The following is an 18,274-nucleotide window of genomic DNA, read 5'->3' on the forward strand; positions in this document are numbered from 1 at the left end:
TTCATGGCTCAAGTGCACGCGCACACACGCACACGAACACACACGCACACGCACACGCGCGCAGACACACACACACACACACACAAACACACACACACACACACACACAATCCCATACATCCATACAGGCACAAACACATGCAACAGAGATGTGTTTCCCCTTTCCAGCCACACTAAGAGACAAGGTGCATTGTTTCTCCTGCCTCAGACGAGGAAGTGAATTGTGATTATCATCTCTCTGGTTCCTCTTTGTGTCTCGTTTAAACTCACACCTGTGTTCGCTTGTATCACCCTGACTCACACGCCAACCCATCACCTTCCACACTCCGACCGAGATGCGTGGCAGAGGATACCCTGGCGCAAATGAGCGTTTTTCATCACTGCTGCAAGGAACATGCAGGAATCGATAGCTAAGTTTTGTAAACCATACTGTTACAATGTCTGGTGTTTTATAAACAAGTTAGAGAGGATATCAAACTTTTAACCACTTCAAAACCGTAAACCAGTTTTACAGTTTTGATACGAATGCGGTAAGCCGGTCTTTTTTTCAGATCCTAAGGTTTTACAACTTTATTTTTTATTGGAACAGATACAAATGCACATTGACAAACTGAATACACAATTATCAGCTGTGTTATACCAAATTCTTTGTTCTGTGACGTTTCTGTAACCTGTCTCTGACCCTAGACTTGGTCAAAGCTCCTCAGTGTTAGATGGATACCTGAGAAGTTTGGAACGAGTACAGGGTCTCTGACTGTTCCACTCTAGGACTTTTTACACCTCTTGCTTGTTTTCAAGTTGATTGATTTAGCAATGTTTATCAAGTTAAATTAATAGTATTGTATTCTCTGACCTCCTACACAGTACATTTGTCAGTGTTATTAAATTGTCACCAAGTATTTTTCTGTATAGTAGTTTGACATGACTCAGATGAGCCTAAATATTGCAGTTCCTGCTTCAGTAAGTAAATGTTCTGTGTGGAGTGACTGTATTTGTAGGGAATTTCTCTTGATAAAAAGGATCCACTTTTTGATTGGAACAGAAGGAAACAATCACAGAACCACTGTCATACTCGAACAAACTGTTACCTGTTAATAGCTCACACATCATGCAAATCCCAGTCAGTCCAAGTGCAGACAGCCAGGCCTACTTTTGTCTCTATTCTGGAGCGAACATAAGGCGAAAATTGCACATCTACAAGTTCACAATACGTTGCAACACATTGTGAGCCTGTAGATCGGCTATTTTTGGAGAAGAGATTTGGTGTAGAGGGAAAAAAGGAGTGCACCTATTACAAACCCTTGGTGGAGGAGGTATAAATGGTTTAAGAGGTTAAATCTCCTTTTGGTATTTTGCATCTTAGTTCTACTTCCTGTACATTACTACCCGTTTACTACTTTATAATTTTTACCTTTGAAGTTTAGTATTGATCCACTCCTATCTATATCTGTCCCGTTTCCTACTCCTATGACAACTGAATTTCCCTCATGTGATCAATAAAGGTCATCAACTATTCTCCTTTAGCTTAGAAAAAGGTTTTGATATTAACTTATAACATATTATATAAGTTAATTCCTAGGGATGGTATCCTTCTTGAACTAATTTAACATCAAATACCTTTTATCCAATAAAATTGTGAATGGATGCAATTCGATGCATATTTCACCTTTACCAAAGCATCATTTTCTTCCGGGTTTTACTACTTTCCCAGTCAATGACTGTTGGCTATTCTCATGGTACTGTATGTCATCTGATTAATAAATATTTGGATGTGGATCTGATTTTTTTTATAAGTTGGAGGAAATAAATACGATCATGACATTCAACATCGAGGTCCTCTGTATAAAGATAGATGCTTCTGCTTCCTTGCGTCTTATCATGCAAAAACTCCTCAACTCTGAATATAAGAGGTGAGAAGCACAGCAGTATTATCCACTGTCCTGCAACATCCAACTCTAAACACAGATATGATGCTAAAGATGATACTGCCATAGACATAATTATCTTTGAGTCCCAATGTGTCCAATTAAGACTGAAAATGTATAGCAAAGGCTAAATACAGTACAGACATCAAATGAAGTACAGTGCAGATGCCTAAGGTCCCTGGTCAAAGGGCAATATTACTCGATATGTGGAAGAAACTTAACTCAAGTAAAGCCAAACGGTTTTATTTTTAGTCACATAAATAAATAATAAATTGCAGAGAGCAACAACAGAACAGATAATGCCAATATTCAAATAACCCCTTCACCAGCTCTGACATGCCGAGTTAACACGGAGGAGAGGAATAAATCCTCCAACCAATGTGCTAATAGAGAACATGGATTCAAGTTGGCATAGCAACAGAAACAACAGAAAATTCAAGTTAGACATATATAGACATATCATTCTGCTGAATGGAACGAAGGGCATACTAAATACACTATTGTATTTATGAAACAGGCACACATCAGCATAAAGCCTTCTTAGAAAACAAATTTGTGCATTGGCTTAAAAAGCTATGTCCCTGAGCTTAAGGCTCAAACAGAATAGGAATACATTATAACATCCCAGGAGTCAGTTTTACTCAATGGGTGACAACTTCTAACGACATAACTTTCAATAAGCAGACACCAAAACATTAAGCACAATTCAACTTTAGGCTGTACATTACAAACCAAATTCAATGTGCATCATACAATGTCAAATAACCTCGTAGTTAACTTCAGTTCAACTTCAAAGCAGCACAGTATTATGCTTGGTACGTACCATAGTGTTCAGTCAATGGCCACAGAGATACAATGTAGAGACATCAAGCAGAGATTTACAAGGGGACATATATTCGATTTCTTCAATTTTGCCATCGTGGCAAATGATGCAAATCACAAACCATCGCGGCATTAACCACTAAAGCCCTATTTGAAAAATAGCAAAAGTAGCCAATCTACAAGTTTAACTTGTAGATAAGCTATTGTCACAGGTTGAAAAGTGGTTAAATTAAGAAAGAATTAAGAGGTGTGTGTGTGTGTGTGTGTGTGTGTGTGTGTGTGTGTGTGTGTGTGTGTGTGTGTGTGTGTGTGTGTGTGTGTGTGTGTGTGTGTGTGTGTGTGTGTGTGTGTGTGTGTGTGTGTGTGTACTGTGTAGGTGTGCTGTGTTAACAACAACAACTAGTACCCAAAAGCATATGGCTGGTAAACCAATCCCATCTACATGCAAAGCAGTCACAGTGCTCAGTAAGCCTGCACAGCATGGCTGAAAAGGGGAAGGAAGCGGTAAGTGCTTGTAAGGAGAGACATCATCTAATGGAGTTCCCCCTTTAGAAATGAAGAATCATCAGCCATGGGAAAAATGTATAGTTGAGTATACTTTGGAAGAACTAGTAAGCTCAGTGAGCTATAAGGAACAAAGGCGTTCCATATCACAGCGGCCATCAGAACTTATGCTATCTTTAAAGCTATCACTGAAACCATATTTCAATGCTAGGCTTTATCATACTGCTATGACAAACGCAATTTAAAAAAAGATCCAATTTTAATAAGTCTGTTGCTTCACATTTCATGGCATTTTCCCCTCCCAATTCTCCCCTATGTAGTCTGTGGCACTGTTTACCCCTACTGGTTAGTCTGAGGGAGGGTGTGACAATCACATGTGTCCTACAATACACATTACATGACATCTCCAGCTGCTTATTTTCACCCGACAGTGAGGAGTTTCACCAGGAGGCCATAACACATATGGACGAACACGCTATTCCTCCCAGTTCCGATCCATACTTAAAAGGTGCTCTGACCAACCTGTAGGAGTCGCAAATACAGTGTCTGTGACAGAAATCGCCCCTACCCACCCGTCTTCCCACCCACGAACGAACACGGCCAAATGTGTTCGTTGGAGCGCCTGGCCAAGCCGGAGTTCAAACCCCAGTCTACACAGTGTTGTACTTTACTCCTGCACATTTGGGATGCCTATCATGTAATTTGCAACTTATTTTCCATTGACAAACAATCACAAGCTAAACGTCTGACACCAAGCTGCGGAAACCAGTTGGGCGATGCCGAGGACATGGGACCCCCCCCCAACCTTCTCAATCTGAACTAAGACTGACGTAATCCTGAATTACAGAGAGCAATGCCGCATGACAACATCATGTGGTGGACAGTGCTGCACAGGGGAGTGAACTGAGAGAAATAAACTCCCATTCCTCTCACAAAAATGAAACGAACATAAAAAACCTAGCTGCTGGGTTCTCCATCACTTGTCCACCCTCTCTGTCTAGTCATCCACAGTGATGTTGCGGAACAGGTAGGCCATTGACTCTCCGTTGTGGATGCGGCGGATGGCCTCAGCCAGGATCATGCTGACATCCACCGTCTTGATCTTGGGACACTGGAGCTTCTGCACCTCGTGAGGTACTGTGTTGGTCACCACCACCTGGTGGTGTGTGTGCACGCGTGGGGAAGGGGGGTCAATAGACAGACTTTAGGCTGGGGCACAAATTAGACATGGTGATAATACAGAGACTAGTCTATACTATATATTCAAACTGTTAATAACAATAATAGTCGCAAGTGGTTGCAGTTGCAACTTGCTGCGTTGCGAATCATTGGTGTGGACTGGGTTAAAGGTGTCAAAACTAGGTTATTCCATAAAGGGATTGTATTTTTCTGATGTGCTCTTCATGAACAGTATGTGATAAGTGTCATAATTATCATTTGAAAAACTGTAAATGGGCATGGTCCGTGAGGTCGCCCCTCTATTTGGTATCTTTGAGCAGAGTATGATGACGCCTCACAAGGCCACCTTCAGACCTTCCAAAAACTGAAAGTGGGCGTAGCCCAAGGATGTGATCCGCCAATCGATATGGAATGTTTTTCCTTGCCACATGACAAATCTTTCCTCAAAGTTTCCTAGTTGTACATGAATCCGTTCAGAAAAATAAATAAATTGTGAGGCCATGCCCAAAGCCACACCCCCATTTTGCCAATTGGCCTGAAATATTCATTTGTTCTTCCTTGCCCAATGACAAACCTTTCTTCAAGGCTTTGTGGAGTTACATGTACGTATCTGTTCGGAAGTTACATGCTTTTTTGAGATGCATGCCCACCTCTACTACAACCTCCTTTTGGCAAATTAATGTCAAAAGTGAATCAGTTCAATGGCTGATGACAAACCTTTCCACTAAATTTCATGCAAATCCATTCAAACATTTTGGGGATTTTGAGAAAACATAAACCGCATTCAACTACGTTGGCTGAGGTCATGAATAGAATATTCCATATTTGGACTGAAAACTGAATCTGACTATTGCTTTCTGGATATTTTCTCAGGACTGGGGAAACAAAACACTTATCTATAACATATAAATAACATATAAATAACAATAAAATGTAATTACCATTCAATTACGGTTTCAGCTGAAGTCATGTGTCACAAAAGTCATTGTAAAGCTCTCATGAGGAAAAGGCCACTTCCTTTTTACGATGATAATACACTGATGAATAATCTATAGAATGCAACTTATTGTATTGCTGTTGACATTAAAATCCTTTGTCTGAATTACTGAGTAAACATCATTTTACTTCCTTTTCTCCTTTAGCATAGACATTACACAAAAAAAAGAACATAAAAAGATAAAGACCGTTGAAAGGCAGAGCTCACCTCGTCAATTTTAGACTCCTCTATGAGACGTGGGGCATCGCCAGACAGCAGGCCGTGTGTCGCCATGATGTAGATCTTATATGCTCCTCTCTCTTTAAGGGTCTCTGCAGCCGCCACAAAGTCATCTACATCGTCTATTATGTCATCCTGTGTACACAATCAGTTGAAATTTCATTGGTCAAATACACTGATAAATACTAGAAAAGTGGAATCAGCAACCACATTAACCCTGGTGTCCTTATTTTGGGCAAGTCAGGGCAGGGGGAGAGCAGTGTTTCTCAAATGGGGCTCCATGTAGCCCTAGGGTTACACACAGGTTCTACGGGGGGTACGTGAGAGAAAGTGTAAAATGTACACATTTATTTTACAGTTATGTTTAATGATAAAACATTGACAAACTTGAGTGTGGACCTGATGATCTGTAAAGTGTTACACCAAATAGAATTAGAAAAAACTTGACTAGCACAACTGATATTGAATAGAAAGCAATACTTATTTGCCATTGTGCGGTTTTATTTTGAATATGCCGACATCAAAACTGGACTTACTGAAATGATAAGGTCACAGTTGAAAATAATCTACGAAGGAAGAACTAATAGTTCAAATAGGCAACTTTTCACCGCCAAAGCCAGGCCCCTTCTTATGGAATGATGTAAGAGAGATTATATCGATGATATCTATCCATCTATCTATCTATCTATCGCAGCGTGCTTGTCTATCAATCATTCAATCAATAAATCCAATGGATTTGACATCAGCAGATACCCTGTAGTTAGACAAATCCCTTGTTATTAAAAGCTACTTATCGACAAAATATCAGCTTAGTATGGAAATGCTCAAAATATTTCCAGCTTGTCGGAAATATAATCCACAAAAAAGATTGGATGGTGTTGTCAAATGATGTAAGTAACTTTACATCCAATGATTCCAATAGCATGGGCTTACAATGAAGATCATTCCCCCGAGAAGGTTTGTGGCTTTGACAGTGACACATTTTCCGATCTGATCTATTGCGTTATATTCTTCCAAAGGTCGGTTATTATTCATTCATAGCATTGTGTGCTATAGCTATGGGTTTCTCTTGCAGTTTTCTAAGTAAAATGTTGTAGTTGTGTTAAGGGGGTTCAGAAGCGAAGGAAAAGTGGGTACTGAAAAGGAAAAGGGTTGAGAACCACTGAATTAGAGGGTTGAATTGATAAGGGAAAGCTTTGAGACATTCCAGTGTCTTTACCACAATAATGGCGATCCTTCCTCCCACGTCTCCAACTACAGTAATAGGAGGTTTCTCTTTGGCCATCATTACTGGAAAGGAACAGAGAGCAGATTACCTATTGGAGCATCCCAGAGAGAATGCAGAACAGAATCCAATTCAATCAATCAGGACACATTTTGAGTAGATTGGGTAAGATGGGTTGAAAATGTTTAAGTAAGTCCAAGTTGTCTGTGGATATGTGACCCAAATTATGACACCAACTAAATAATTCCCATTAAAAAGTATTAAAACTTAAAGTAATATAATATTGTGTTTAATTTAATCTGCCAATCAAAAGGAAGAGGTGTGTTTGGGTATTTCTTTTAACCTCCCATTCTACCCCACCTATCCCAAGGATTACACCACATGCCATGCAAAACCAAAATGACACGGTTTCATTTACCCAGCATACCCAATCAGAGGCCAGTGTGTGACTGCCTCCAACACAACACAATTTGTGCCCAGGGCTGTTGCAGGCACATGGTAGCAGTCTGCATACTGTAGGAACCAAAGCCTTGATTTATACTTAAGTTGTGCACCGGTATCGTGCATCGAAAACAGCAGCTGTACAAGTCCACAACGTATCATGATGCGACGCATTGTGCCACACACCGCACATCCAAGTATAAATCAGGCACAATATGCACCATCTAATCTAATGTCAAACCCATCAGGAGACAACATCGAAGGCTGACCAACACTGATGAGGTTTTCGTCACACATTTACTGGGTTACAGGGGTTTCCCCCCCACCATGTGAAAATGGTTAATTACTGTTGCCTGTGACTACTTTTACATACACACAGTTATCTTGTTTTGGTTTCAGTTATGGCAATTCAATTGATTTGTTTAAATACATTGTGACAAAGAATGTGGCCTTAAAAGTAACTTTTGTAAAAAATCAAAGGGAAAATTTGAAGATTTTGTTTTTACCTCAATCCTATCGTTTTATTTTAGTAGTATTTAAGTGACAATCTGACATAACATAACACTTCCCAATATGTCTGTGTGTTAAAAGATCTCAACGCCACTGGAAGAACTAGTCTACTGTATATAAAACACGTCAACATAAAAACACATTTATTCAGGATTGTGGCGATTCTCCAGCACCTCTGAGAGCAAGCTCATAATGCATCGGAAAGTAACATCCTCCTCAGAATAGAATGATAAGATTGAGGTTATGAAGTGACCCTTTAAGTCATGTAATGAAGGGGTTTTGTGATAGGCTTACAGGGACTGCATGTCAAAGAAATCTACCAATAATGCAACTAATTTAGTCCTTGGCTTGTTTAATTGCACATTTTATATCTGGCACTCTGTTAAATAACAATTACATTCAAGGTGATTACAATCACCTGTACATTAATGATAGTCTTATTAGCATTAAGAAGAGTGGTGTGCATGTAAACGTTGTCACTCTGAGGAAGGTATTAACAAGGACACACTCAGCAAAGAAGCAATCAGCCAGCCAAGCTGATTGGGAGGGGAATGACTAGCAGCAGCAGAGAATAGATGTAGAGTATGCCTTGCTCAACATTTTACTGAATACCGTTGTTTTGCACAGCATTCAAAAGCATTCAAAAGCATGTCAGTCCCACATTTAGGCCAATGGACTGTAGCTAGCAGCATACACGCTTCTCAGAAAAGGTATCCCCACTGCGTGTGTTCTGCTACAAGCCACCTGGGACATTTTGTTTTGGCTCAAATTCCATGAAACACTCGATTAAAACTTGTAAGAGACAAGTCAGAAAAACGACTTCCTTGGCAGACATCACTGAACAATATGCTTGCATTGATTGCAGAGAAACATAAGGATAAATCTGCAACACTGACTTAACTATTAACATACACATTTTTGGTACTAAGGAAAAGCACACAACTATCAGTGAGGAAAGCTAGTGTAGGAGGCTAAAAGCAAAATGCAGCAGAATGCCTTCTGCAGAGAAGCATAGCTACTGTTCGGCTGTGTGCATTGTCTCATAAACAGACCAACCACGGCACACGTAGCACTATAATAAGAGAGAAATCAGCCTAACATTAGTATATACATTTCCTCTTCTTAATATTAGATACTAGGTTTTAAAAAAAACATGCTAAATTGTTATGACATGCAATTATGAAGACCAATTGTTAATTAGGGTACTCTGAGAGGTACTGTACAATAATGGACAATGATGTGTTGATTGGCAAGATGAGTCCGGACAAAAATAAAACATGTATTTTGGGGGAATGGTTCCATTTTGAATGATTTACATATTCTTGAAATAAAAGCAACTTACAGGAGGGCTGTTGCTCATCAGCACAGATACAGTAATAATTATGGCAGTAATAATGATCAGCCCTAATTAATTTGTCAAGATACAGTACAGTTAAATTTTCTTCTGTATTTCAATGGTTTTATCTGTGCATTGGGTGGGGTTTTAACAAGCCACTTGAGTCCATTTGACTCCAGACTGTATCTGCACTGGATGCATCCAAAACCCTTCCAGTACTACATGCACGCATTGAGGAACCGTTTGGAGAGGAAGTAATTTCATTCATATTCAAGAGGCAGATTATGTTTACGGTCGTACTTGGGAGCTCAATGCCCGGGAATGGAGCTTGTTGTTTGCCTGCTATTACCAACAAATAAACAGTAACACCACGTTAACACAAATACACAATACTTGACATGACAAAGACATGATGCCAAGACTTGGAAAATCCTCTCTCGTCATCAAAAATACAATTTACATGACTAACCTAAGTCACTCTGTGAACATGAATGTTAAAAATGTTGCAGTACGGTTTCATATTTTTAAATGAGAGGATTTTTTAAGTCAAGGGTACCACCCGAAGTAAGAAGAGAAATATTCATGTTATCAAATAATATGGGGAAAAGCAAATATTGGACATAATATTCTGGAGTCATTTGCCAATGACACAAGCATTTGATCACATGTCTAACTTTAAAATTCAGCCTTACCAGGATTGGAGTAGTGAAATCCATAAACCAGGGTCATATTAGTATTCCTCATTCAAAATACAAACCTTAACATTCAAGCTGGGCTAATATGTATTTAAGAGAGCTGATTTCATGCCCACTGCAATTGTTTGATAAGTTAAGAGTTGCACCTTTCTTAGGTTTGGCTTGCAGTGTTAGTAGAGGCAGTATATCTGTGCAGTTACGCAACAATCTGAGAGATTTTACTCAAAAAACACTGGGTGTTAAGTGGAAAAACGACCTCCTTGAGAACAGCTCAAGGAGGTTAGTGCAAATACCCAACCTATAAGGGAGCATTTACAGGAGGAATTAGGACCTATAAAGGGAATATTGAGAAGGGTTAAAAATAACTAAAATCATAAACATAAATACAATTCATTTGAAAGGGAATCAACTTCAACTAGTAACTAACTGAAACAAAAAACTACAGACAAGGACATTACTAATAACACTTAAAACTGGCCAAGCATTAACTGTCTGCTACATGTACCAAGCTGTGAGGCAAACCTGAAAGCACATCTACAGAGCTCTAGTAAGGATCTATGGATGGTCTTACTAGGCAACTCCAAGCCTGGGTGTCCTGAAGAACTGTTACGGACGCACGGAGGGGAGTGTCTTCCATCAGCCATGTCGGACTCTGAGGAATGGGCCTCGCCGTGCATCACAGCCAGACCCAGACGCAGACGCTCCGCATAAGACTGAGCTCTGTGAATTACAAGAATAAGAAACCCGGAAAGGAAAAGGCATTGCCTCATATCTTTGAATTTTAACGGGATATGTGGTATCATATAATGACGCCTACTTGGTGACTATATTATTATTAGGACTATATTATTTTCTCCCTAATTACCGTCACAACAGTGTTTCTTGAGCCCAATATCTCATTCAGTAGTTGGTTCAAAGGCCAACAACGTTGCTTGGGAGGGCAGCTGCAGACATCGAGAGGACAATTCTTGTACAGCTCCAAAACATTAATGAATGGTAACGATTGTCTACTCAATCTCTGCAGCTGCCATGTTGTTACCGGCCCTTCAAAACAAGGTTATGTTATCAAATTAAAAAGCACTTGACCAGAACTCAGTTATCAACGTGTAATCAGATGTTTCCTGACAACAAGTACAAAAACACAAAAGTATCTTTGGACCAAACAGGCATAACACTACATAACAGGGGAAGACATGGTCTTCTTCTCACCCATATATATTATACATACATACGGTACATATACACACACACAGTGTGTGTATATATATATATATATAGATACTGATACAGTGACCTCCAGAAATGCAATTCAGTGAAAAGTGGGAGAAATGTACATTTTACATAATAAAAATGTATTCTGATGGGCATTAATGTTTAACTCTTCTAATAAACTAATGGAACAAATACAATACCTCTCAATATGTAAGCCTAATGTTGTTCGTATGATTAAATAAAGCATTACTTCAATAAAGATTCTTATCTTTATTGAAGTAAAGTAGTCTCCATAAGTTACCTTTTAGCTGCTGAAGGGGACTTTGCCACGATGATGGCATTTCTATAATCAGGAATCTGACAAAAGAAAAGCAACCAAAAAGAAGCATATTTAGCAGATTTAAATACATAGCACTATACTGGCCGTAATTGTGTGTGTGTGTGTGTGTGTGTGTGTGTGTGTGTGTGTGTGTGTGTGTGTGTGTGTGTGTGTGTGTGTGTGTGTGTGTGTGTGTGTGTGTGTGTGTGTGTGTGTGTGTGTGTGTGTGTGTGTGTGTGTGTGTGTGTGTGTGCGCGCGCGCAAGGTTTGTGTGTTGTTGTATTTTATTGGCTTTAAAAGAAAAATCTAATCAAGTGGATCTCGGGACCCACATGGGAATTGGGAGGGTCGTGGCTCTAATGTGGATCTCGATATCATGTGGCCAGCCTGTGATGTCAGTCATCTATGACATATCTACGACGTATTCCTCCAAATTTGGGTAAGGTTTCAGCCCGATCAGAGCCATGCTAACTTCCATTATAAAGTTAAAAGTCAAATATTTCAAACCCTGTAAAACATAAAGAAAAAATAATAAGCCAGTTTACTTCTGTGGCCTACTGGCAGCATGCTTACAAAGTTTGGAGCAGATTGTGTGATACTCCCCTTTTTTGTTAAAATAAAATATATTCAGAGTTTCAAAATGATTTCATAAATAAAATTTAAACAACTCGTTGCATACAACTCGTAGTGAGCTTGTAGATCTGCTATTTTCACTAGTTTGGGTCCCGGGGAGACATCAAATTTCTCTTTTGGGTCAGGAGTTAAAAGCTTTGGAAACCACTGCACTAGACACTAGAATGATACTGGGACTCACCTCTTCTTGGATGTACTGAAGTAAGAATGGTGAGGCTCGCAGATTGTCCACTGGAAAGCTAAAGAAACCCTGGATCTCTTTCTGATGCAAGTCCATGGTGATGATGTGTGTTAAACCTTGCGAAGATAACAGAAGAGTGGACCAATTTCTTAAAAAAACATACAGTGGTACATTTTGGCAACAGTAAAGCTGTGCAATATTTCTGCCAATTAATAACTTTTTGTTGTTTTTTGGGGTAGTGGTTGTGTTAATTTCTTTGTAATAATAATACAAATCTGTAAATTGTTTTCACACTTTTCACAACCAACTGCATTGCATATATTCACTGCCCAATTCCAATGCCCATTTTTAAAAATATTTTCAAATATTTTCAAAAACATGTGAAAAATAGCCCATCTACAATTGCAGATTGACTATTAGAATAATAACTGAATATTTTGTAATGTTTTTGCCTATAATTACATGGCCAAAAAAGGGATGCGAGCGTTAAAGTGGTTAACAGCCGTTTAGGCAACATTTAAAGTAAACCTTTGGAAACTTGGTCTCAAATTGAAAAGTTGAGCATAACTACCCAAATATGAGTCTGACAAGACTGTAGGTGTAGAGTGTAGGTGTACCAGGGCCCATTTCTTTGTGCTTCTGGAAAAACCTGTCTGCCTCAAAATGTCTGCCTTGCTGATGGAGGATGACAACCTTGTGTTTTGTTGCAATGCTCACATGGTGTAATTTCTTTTTCCTCACTTATTTAATATGGCTGTCCACACCACAGAAAGCATTTTTCAAGCTGGCAGCGCCTTTCTGCCGTGCATTTCTATGGTAAAGACAAGCTGGGTACGCTCCTCTTCCCACCCTGCTCTGTGCCTCGCGCTTTGAGTGTCGCTCGTAAAAAAAAAAATCTCTACCAAACAATAAAAATCAAGGAAGCGGCGGCACTAAACATATTAGCAAACATGGCAGAGAAGCTGCTGTGCACCCACTCACTCCAACCCCTTTTCCTAATGGTGGTGTTTTTGTACTAATAATGCAGATGACACAACGATAGGGCTTGGGGGTTTGATATCCACTGCACTCCGCCATGAAAAACAAAAACACAGCCCCTCACCCAGGTTTAGTCCCCCTACACAGCTGTTTCTGCTTCAGTAAATGATTTTGGTTCAACCTACTATTGCGTTTGATTGTATACTGATTTGTTGATTATTAGCCCCTGTTTGGTACAATAATTTCATCATTCACTGGGCAATACTGTATATGGTTTCATGGTTGTTCTTATTTGGACAACTGTTACTTTTGTTTCTTTCTTTAACAGCATGGATACTTTTCTCCCATTCAAATACATGAAGAGACGTGAAACAGAGATGCACGTGGTGGTGTGGCACAGTCTTTACCTGCTTTGGCCAACATTGAAGCAAGCAGCTTGCAGACTATGGAGCCCCTCTTCCTCATCTTACACTGCTTGCTGTAAGGAAAGTAAGGAATGACCCCGATGATGTTCTTTGCACATGCAGTCTTGAGGGCATAAGCCATGACCAACAGTTCCATGATGGCCGTGTTGACATCTCTGGATGTAGAAAACACAGAGTTGTGGAACAATAATGAATGCTTTGATTTAACTGTACACCCAAGGGTGTAAAACATGTATGGTATTGTAGGAAAGATTTTCAAACATTTATTGAATTGAATACAAACATTTCTTCACTCACCTCTGTATGGTTTGGATGATGAATATAGTCTGGCCACGAACAGATTCCTTTACATCCACTCTAGTTTCTATCATACGTAGGATAATTTATGAGCACATTAGCTTTTTAATTATTATTTTTTTGCAGCTTGTCATGTTGATAAAAAAATGTTTAGTTGAAAGGAGTGATTCTGGTGACTTTTCAGTAGTTGCCATTGTGCAGATTCACAAAATATCTAAGGTTCTATAACTATATAGATATGTAGGTATAATCTATGGTCATTCATTAAACCAATGTGTAGTGCTGTTTTTTGTTCTTTTCAGGTTTTTACACATTAGTTATTACTATACTAGTATGAATGAATTAATGCATATAACCCAAGTGGAGCTCCAAAACAGAAAGTCAAAAAAGTACACAGAATATCTTAAATGCCCAAATTATATACGTATTTTACTTTTATGTTGTCTGTCTGTCTGTCTGTCTGTCTGTCTGTCTGTCTGTCTGTCTGTGCAAAGCTTAAACTCTTTAGGTTTTCAACCAACGTATCAGTTTGATGCTTTTACGGTAAGTCTCAGAAAACATGACATGATGGGTGAGCATATAGGCAATAATAGTACTACTACTTAATCACAATACTTATGAGTACCTGATTATAACCACTGAAAGCCATAGATATAGGTTTTCCTCACCTCTGTTAGATTCTTGATAGACCACAGATTTTCCCAACTCCACACCCAACCGCCTGTGATACGACACAAATAAAGAGTGGGTGGAAAACGCTTTAGATACAGAGGGCCTAATGGTTTACATAATTTTACATAATTCTGCCAGGTGCAGTACAAACATTACAACAAGTCAGTGACTCATAGCTCTCATTCTGGTGACAGGGAGTGTAAACATTGTGGGCACCTCAATGTTAAATTGGCTATTTTCCCCCTAAATGTAAACAAATAAATAAAGAATTAGAAAAAATGGTCTGAAGTAATGTAAAGAATACATGCTTGACAGCTAAGGCCTAATATTTCTACAAATATTGTAGAATATTATGTGCTAGCCAGTCATTATAATGTGTATGCCCAGAGCATAAACAATAACTTGAAGGGTAATTTTAGGTCTTAATGGTGTAACTTGCATGTTCAAATCATGCAATACTTAAAAGGATCCCTGGCTAATAAGCACAATATGCCTTAATACATTATAATATGTGGGCACCTGAATATACTAATTCAGGTGCCCACTCGTCCAGGTGCCCAGTTATCTCCACCCCTAAGTGCCCACTCATCCAGGTGCCCAGTTATCTCCACCCCTAAGTGCCCACTCATCCAGGTGCCCACATGTCCCTAGTGCCAAGATGGTTTTGGTGCCAAGTTGTCCTGGTGCCCACTCATCATCCAAGTGCCCAGCAGTAATCCCAAACATGGTGCCCAGATGTCCCTCACCCCCTACTGCCCACCTGTCTTGTATTCGCTAATACAAGCCTTATAATATACTGTCGTATAATGTCGCTTATCAAACGGAATAGATAAGCTAACATGCAACGCGTTGTTAGCTTGTTATCTGTCCTATTTCGCCAAGCGGCACCTATACATAAGATATACAGATAATTACATATATATATATGCCATGGCATATCATTGACTGCAGGCGTTCAAAACCTGAAAATTAGGGCTAATAGCCAAGTGCCACTAACAAGCTAAAGTGAGCATTTTAATATTGGTAATGGAGCCCCGGTCTTACAGCAATCAGAAAACATAATAATGGTCAAGAATGACCAATGAATGATGACAATAATGTGTACGTTACTCTGTTATTCTCTTGGCCAGTTCTGTGCAGGCTGCCGAGGAATTCGCAGAGAAGACACGATAACCACTTTTAGCGACATTCATTCTGGATCTTGATGGGAGAGTTTTTCAAAGCTGAGAATTTCGGAGATCTTGACTGACAGCAACAATTGCTGTGTCAATGTTAGCTAACGTCGTTAGCGCACAACGAACACCAAAACGCTCGCCCCAAAACACAGTTGCCCCGGGGCTAATCCGGCGGTATATTCACCTGTATTCCTAAACGTAACCTCGGTAAACTATGCCTAAACCTAACCTTATTCTTAACGTAACCTCAGCAAAACGATGCCAAAACCTTACATTATTCCTTAATTCAACCTCAGTAAAACCTAACCCTAAACTTATTTCTAACCTTATCCTCAAGAAAACAAATACAAGAAGCTAAAAATAAATGGGGGCGATCGTGTTTTGGGGTGAGCCTTCCGTAAATCCACACGACCTATCTATGTGTGGCTTACAAAGTACGTGACACGTGTGACGCTAGCTACAAACAGGACAACAGCTTTTATAACGTGTATTTTTAATGCTTGTATTGTCCACTTCGTTCGCTGCCCTCCAAAAATAAGACTTTAAAACAACAAAGCTGCTTCACGACACCTGTGAACCTAGCTAATCGGCTAGTCTGTCTGCTGTACTGTGTTGCCAGATATTGCGAGAGAAATAAGCAAAGAGTCTATGAAAACAAGCCCAAAATAAGTAAATGCATGGGCCACATGACATGAACACTTCAAACCTATATAAACTGTTGGTATATTCATTCACCCTTGTTTTGTGTTACTTGGTGGATTGGATGATTGCAGTCTCCCACAGTAATAAGGAGAAAACAACACATATTAATGTTTTACACTTTATTCATTTTGCAACAACAGAACAATAGTCCGGGAGTCATGGGGCTTAACGTGGTTTCGTCGGTAAAAGTTTTTTTCTCAACTGATTCTTGCTGCTGGGGGTCCCCTCTTAAGGATTCAAGAGGGTGCCCAGTGAAATCCCTTGGGCATTTTTTATTATTAACCCCTTAATGCCCAAAACACAAAAAAATCACCCCAAATAGACTTCTATGGTATTTCATGCAAAATACTTGATCTAATTGCTTAAAATTTGCTTTCTACAGTGTGTATCCATGTAAGTGGATGTGTACAGTGCATTAGATTTAATATTTGTAAACTTTTAAATATTAACCCCTTCATTCCCAGAACAACTTAATCTTTAAACTGTGATATTGTGAAATAGAACATGTACAGAAATCAAATCAAATGCATCAGATCTGCTTTCTACTAAGTCTAATAGTGGAACTGGTCATGTTTCCTTTTGGATGAATGCATATTAACCCTTTGAGACCAACCATCTTTTAGTCATTAACCCTTAAATGCCCAAAACAAAAACAAAACATTATGGCATTTTATGCAAAAATATTGATTTAGCGCATACAATTTGATTTCTACAGTGTTTATCAATGAACGTGGATGTGTAAAATTTTGTTTTTTGATTTCATATTAGAACATTTCATAGATATTAACTCCTTCACACCCGAAGCACCAAAATCCATTAAAAATGTTGATTTATGACATGTTATGCAGAATATGCACAGTAAATCAATTCAAATGCTTCAAATTAGCTGTATAAGAAATTAATAATGTTTATGTGGAAGTGGTCATATACAGCATATCCCATGTTAAGGTCCAATGATACCAACTAACCACATTTTCCTGAGACACCAGAATCAGAGACGGAGACAAGAACCAAGTTTAAAGGAATTTATAAAAGAAAAAGGAAAGAATCCTATCTAAAACTGTCTTGAGCATCCTACAACATAACAGTGACAGGACAATGTGCATGGCAAACCATGTACTCTGCAGCTGCATTTTTTGGAATTGCATGGGTTGTCAGTTTTGCAGCCACATTTAATCATTTGCAAAATGTAGTCTGGGGCAGGTTTGCAACCTTCAGGTAGAGTGGTTGGGCTCAGTGACCTGTTAGTTATGTCTTTTTCCCATCCAAATTTCACTGGGTCGCATGCTGGTGGAAGATGCCCGTCAACGGACGCTGCTTGCAGCCTGCGTGCCCGACCAGGCGCGGAGGGACCACGTGCGGAGAGGCCTCGGTGGCCTGTCCTCCGCACTCCTCCGCGGCCGACCCCGGCCTAGCGAGACCGAGACGCACCGTCTGACCAAGTTGCCCTGCCACGGACCGCCTGAGGGCCCCCGCTGTCGACCTCGCCTCGAGCCCCATCACGGGGCTCGGCGAGGAGATCCGTATGCGGCGGGGGCGCAAAGGCGCGCTCCGGAGACTCCGTTTCTCAAACCCTGCTTGCGTCGCGTACTCCGGCGACCGACCAAACAGCTGCGTACCGGGCCACGGGCGCCGATCCCACGTAACATGCCGTCGACCTGGCTAGGGGGCAAAGGAGGAAGTGGTGACCGTCGCAGTGCGCGCCGCCGGGAGACTATACCTCCGAGATTCCGCGGCCGGCTCCGGTCAACTCCCCCGTGTCCTGTCTATCCCTATCCCGTTTGATAGGCCGTGTGTTCTTTGTGGCGTACCTATCGTCGGTGTCCT

At 40.0% G+C, this 18,274-nt stretch overlaps 1 protein-coding gene across 4 annotated transcripts; it reads right to left on the reverse strand.

Annotated features, from left to right (window-relative positions):
* Positions 1 to 2,152: 2,152 nt before the first annotated feature.
* On the reverse strand, positions 2,153 to 16,333 carry LOC311056066 (phosphoribosyl pyrophosphate synthase-associated protein 1). Of its 4 annotated transcripts, none has more exons than XM_084072427.1 (11): positions 15,681 to 16,333; positions 14,567 to 14,619; positions 13,899 to 13,965; positions 13,584 to 13,756; positions 12,199 to 12,314; positions 11,367 to 11,422; positions 10,425 to 10,573; positions 9,459 to 9,500; positions 6,866 to 6,936; positions 5,635 to 5,781; positions 2,153 to 4,407 (listed from the first exon to the last, which is right to left on the reverse strand). In XM_084072427.1, the coding sequence occupies exons 1-11, from the start codon at positions 15,761 to 15,763 to the stop codon at positions 4,249 to 4,251; spliced, it is 1,116 nt and encodes a 371-aa protein (XP_083928553.1). In that variant the 5' UTR covers positions 15,764 to 16,333; the 3' UTR covers positions 2,153 to 4,248. The 4 variants fall into 4 exon arrangements, with proteins under 4 accessions (XP_083928553.1, XP_083928555.1, XP_083928554.1 ...); XM_084072429.1 differs by lacking the exon at positions 9,459 to 9,500 and adding an exon at positions 10,170 to 10,184; XM_084072428.1 differs by lacking the exon at positions 9,459 to 9,500 and adding an exon at positions 10,152 to 10,184.
* Between the last annotated feature and the right edge of the window lie 1,941 nt (positions 16,334 to 18,274).

The sequence above is a fragment of the Gymnoscopelus microlampas genome, assembly GCF_963454915.1.
Source record: "Gymnoscopelus microlampas genome assembly, chromosome: 11".
NCBI lineage: Eukaryota > Metazoa > Chordata > Actinopteri > Myctophiformes > Myctophidae > Gymnoscopelus > Gymnoscopelus microlampas.

Bases quoted from the DNA above. Each gene is read 5' to 3' on its own strand.
- LOC311056066 (XM_084072427.1), bottom strand. From the start codon at position 15,763: ATGAATGTCGCTAAAAGTGGTTATCGTGTCTTCTCTGCGAATTCCTCG. The intron at 13,966-14,566 runs GTGAGGAAAACC...TACGTATGATAG, and splicing joins CTATCAAGAATCTAACAGAG to AAACTAGAGTGGATGTAAAG. The intron at 4,408-5,634 runs GTGAGCTCTGCC...ACACACCACCAG, and splicing joins AGGAGTCTAAAATTGACGAG to GTGGTGGTGACCAACACAGT.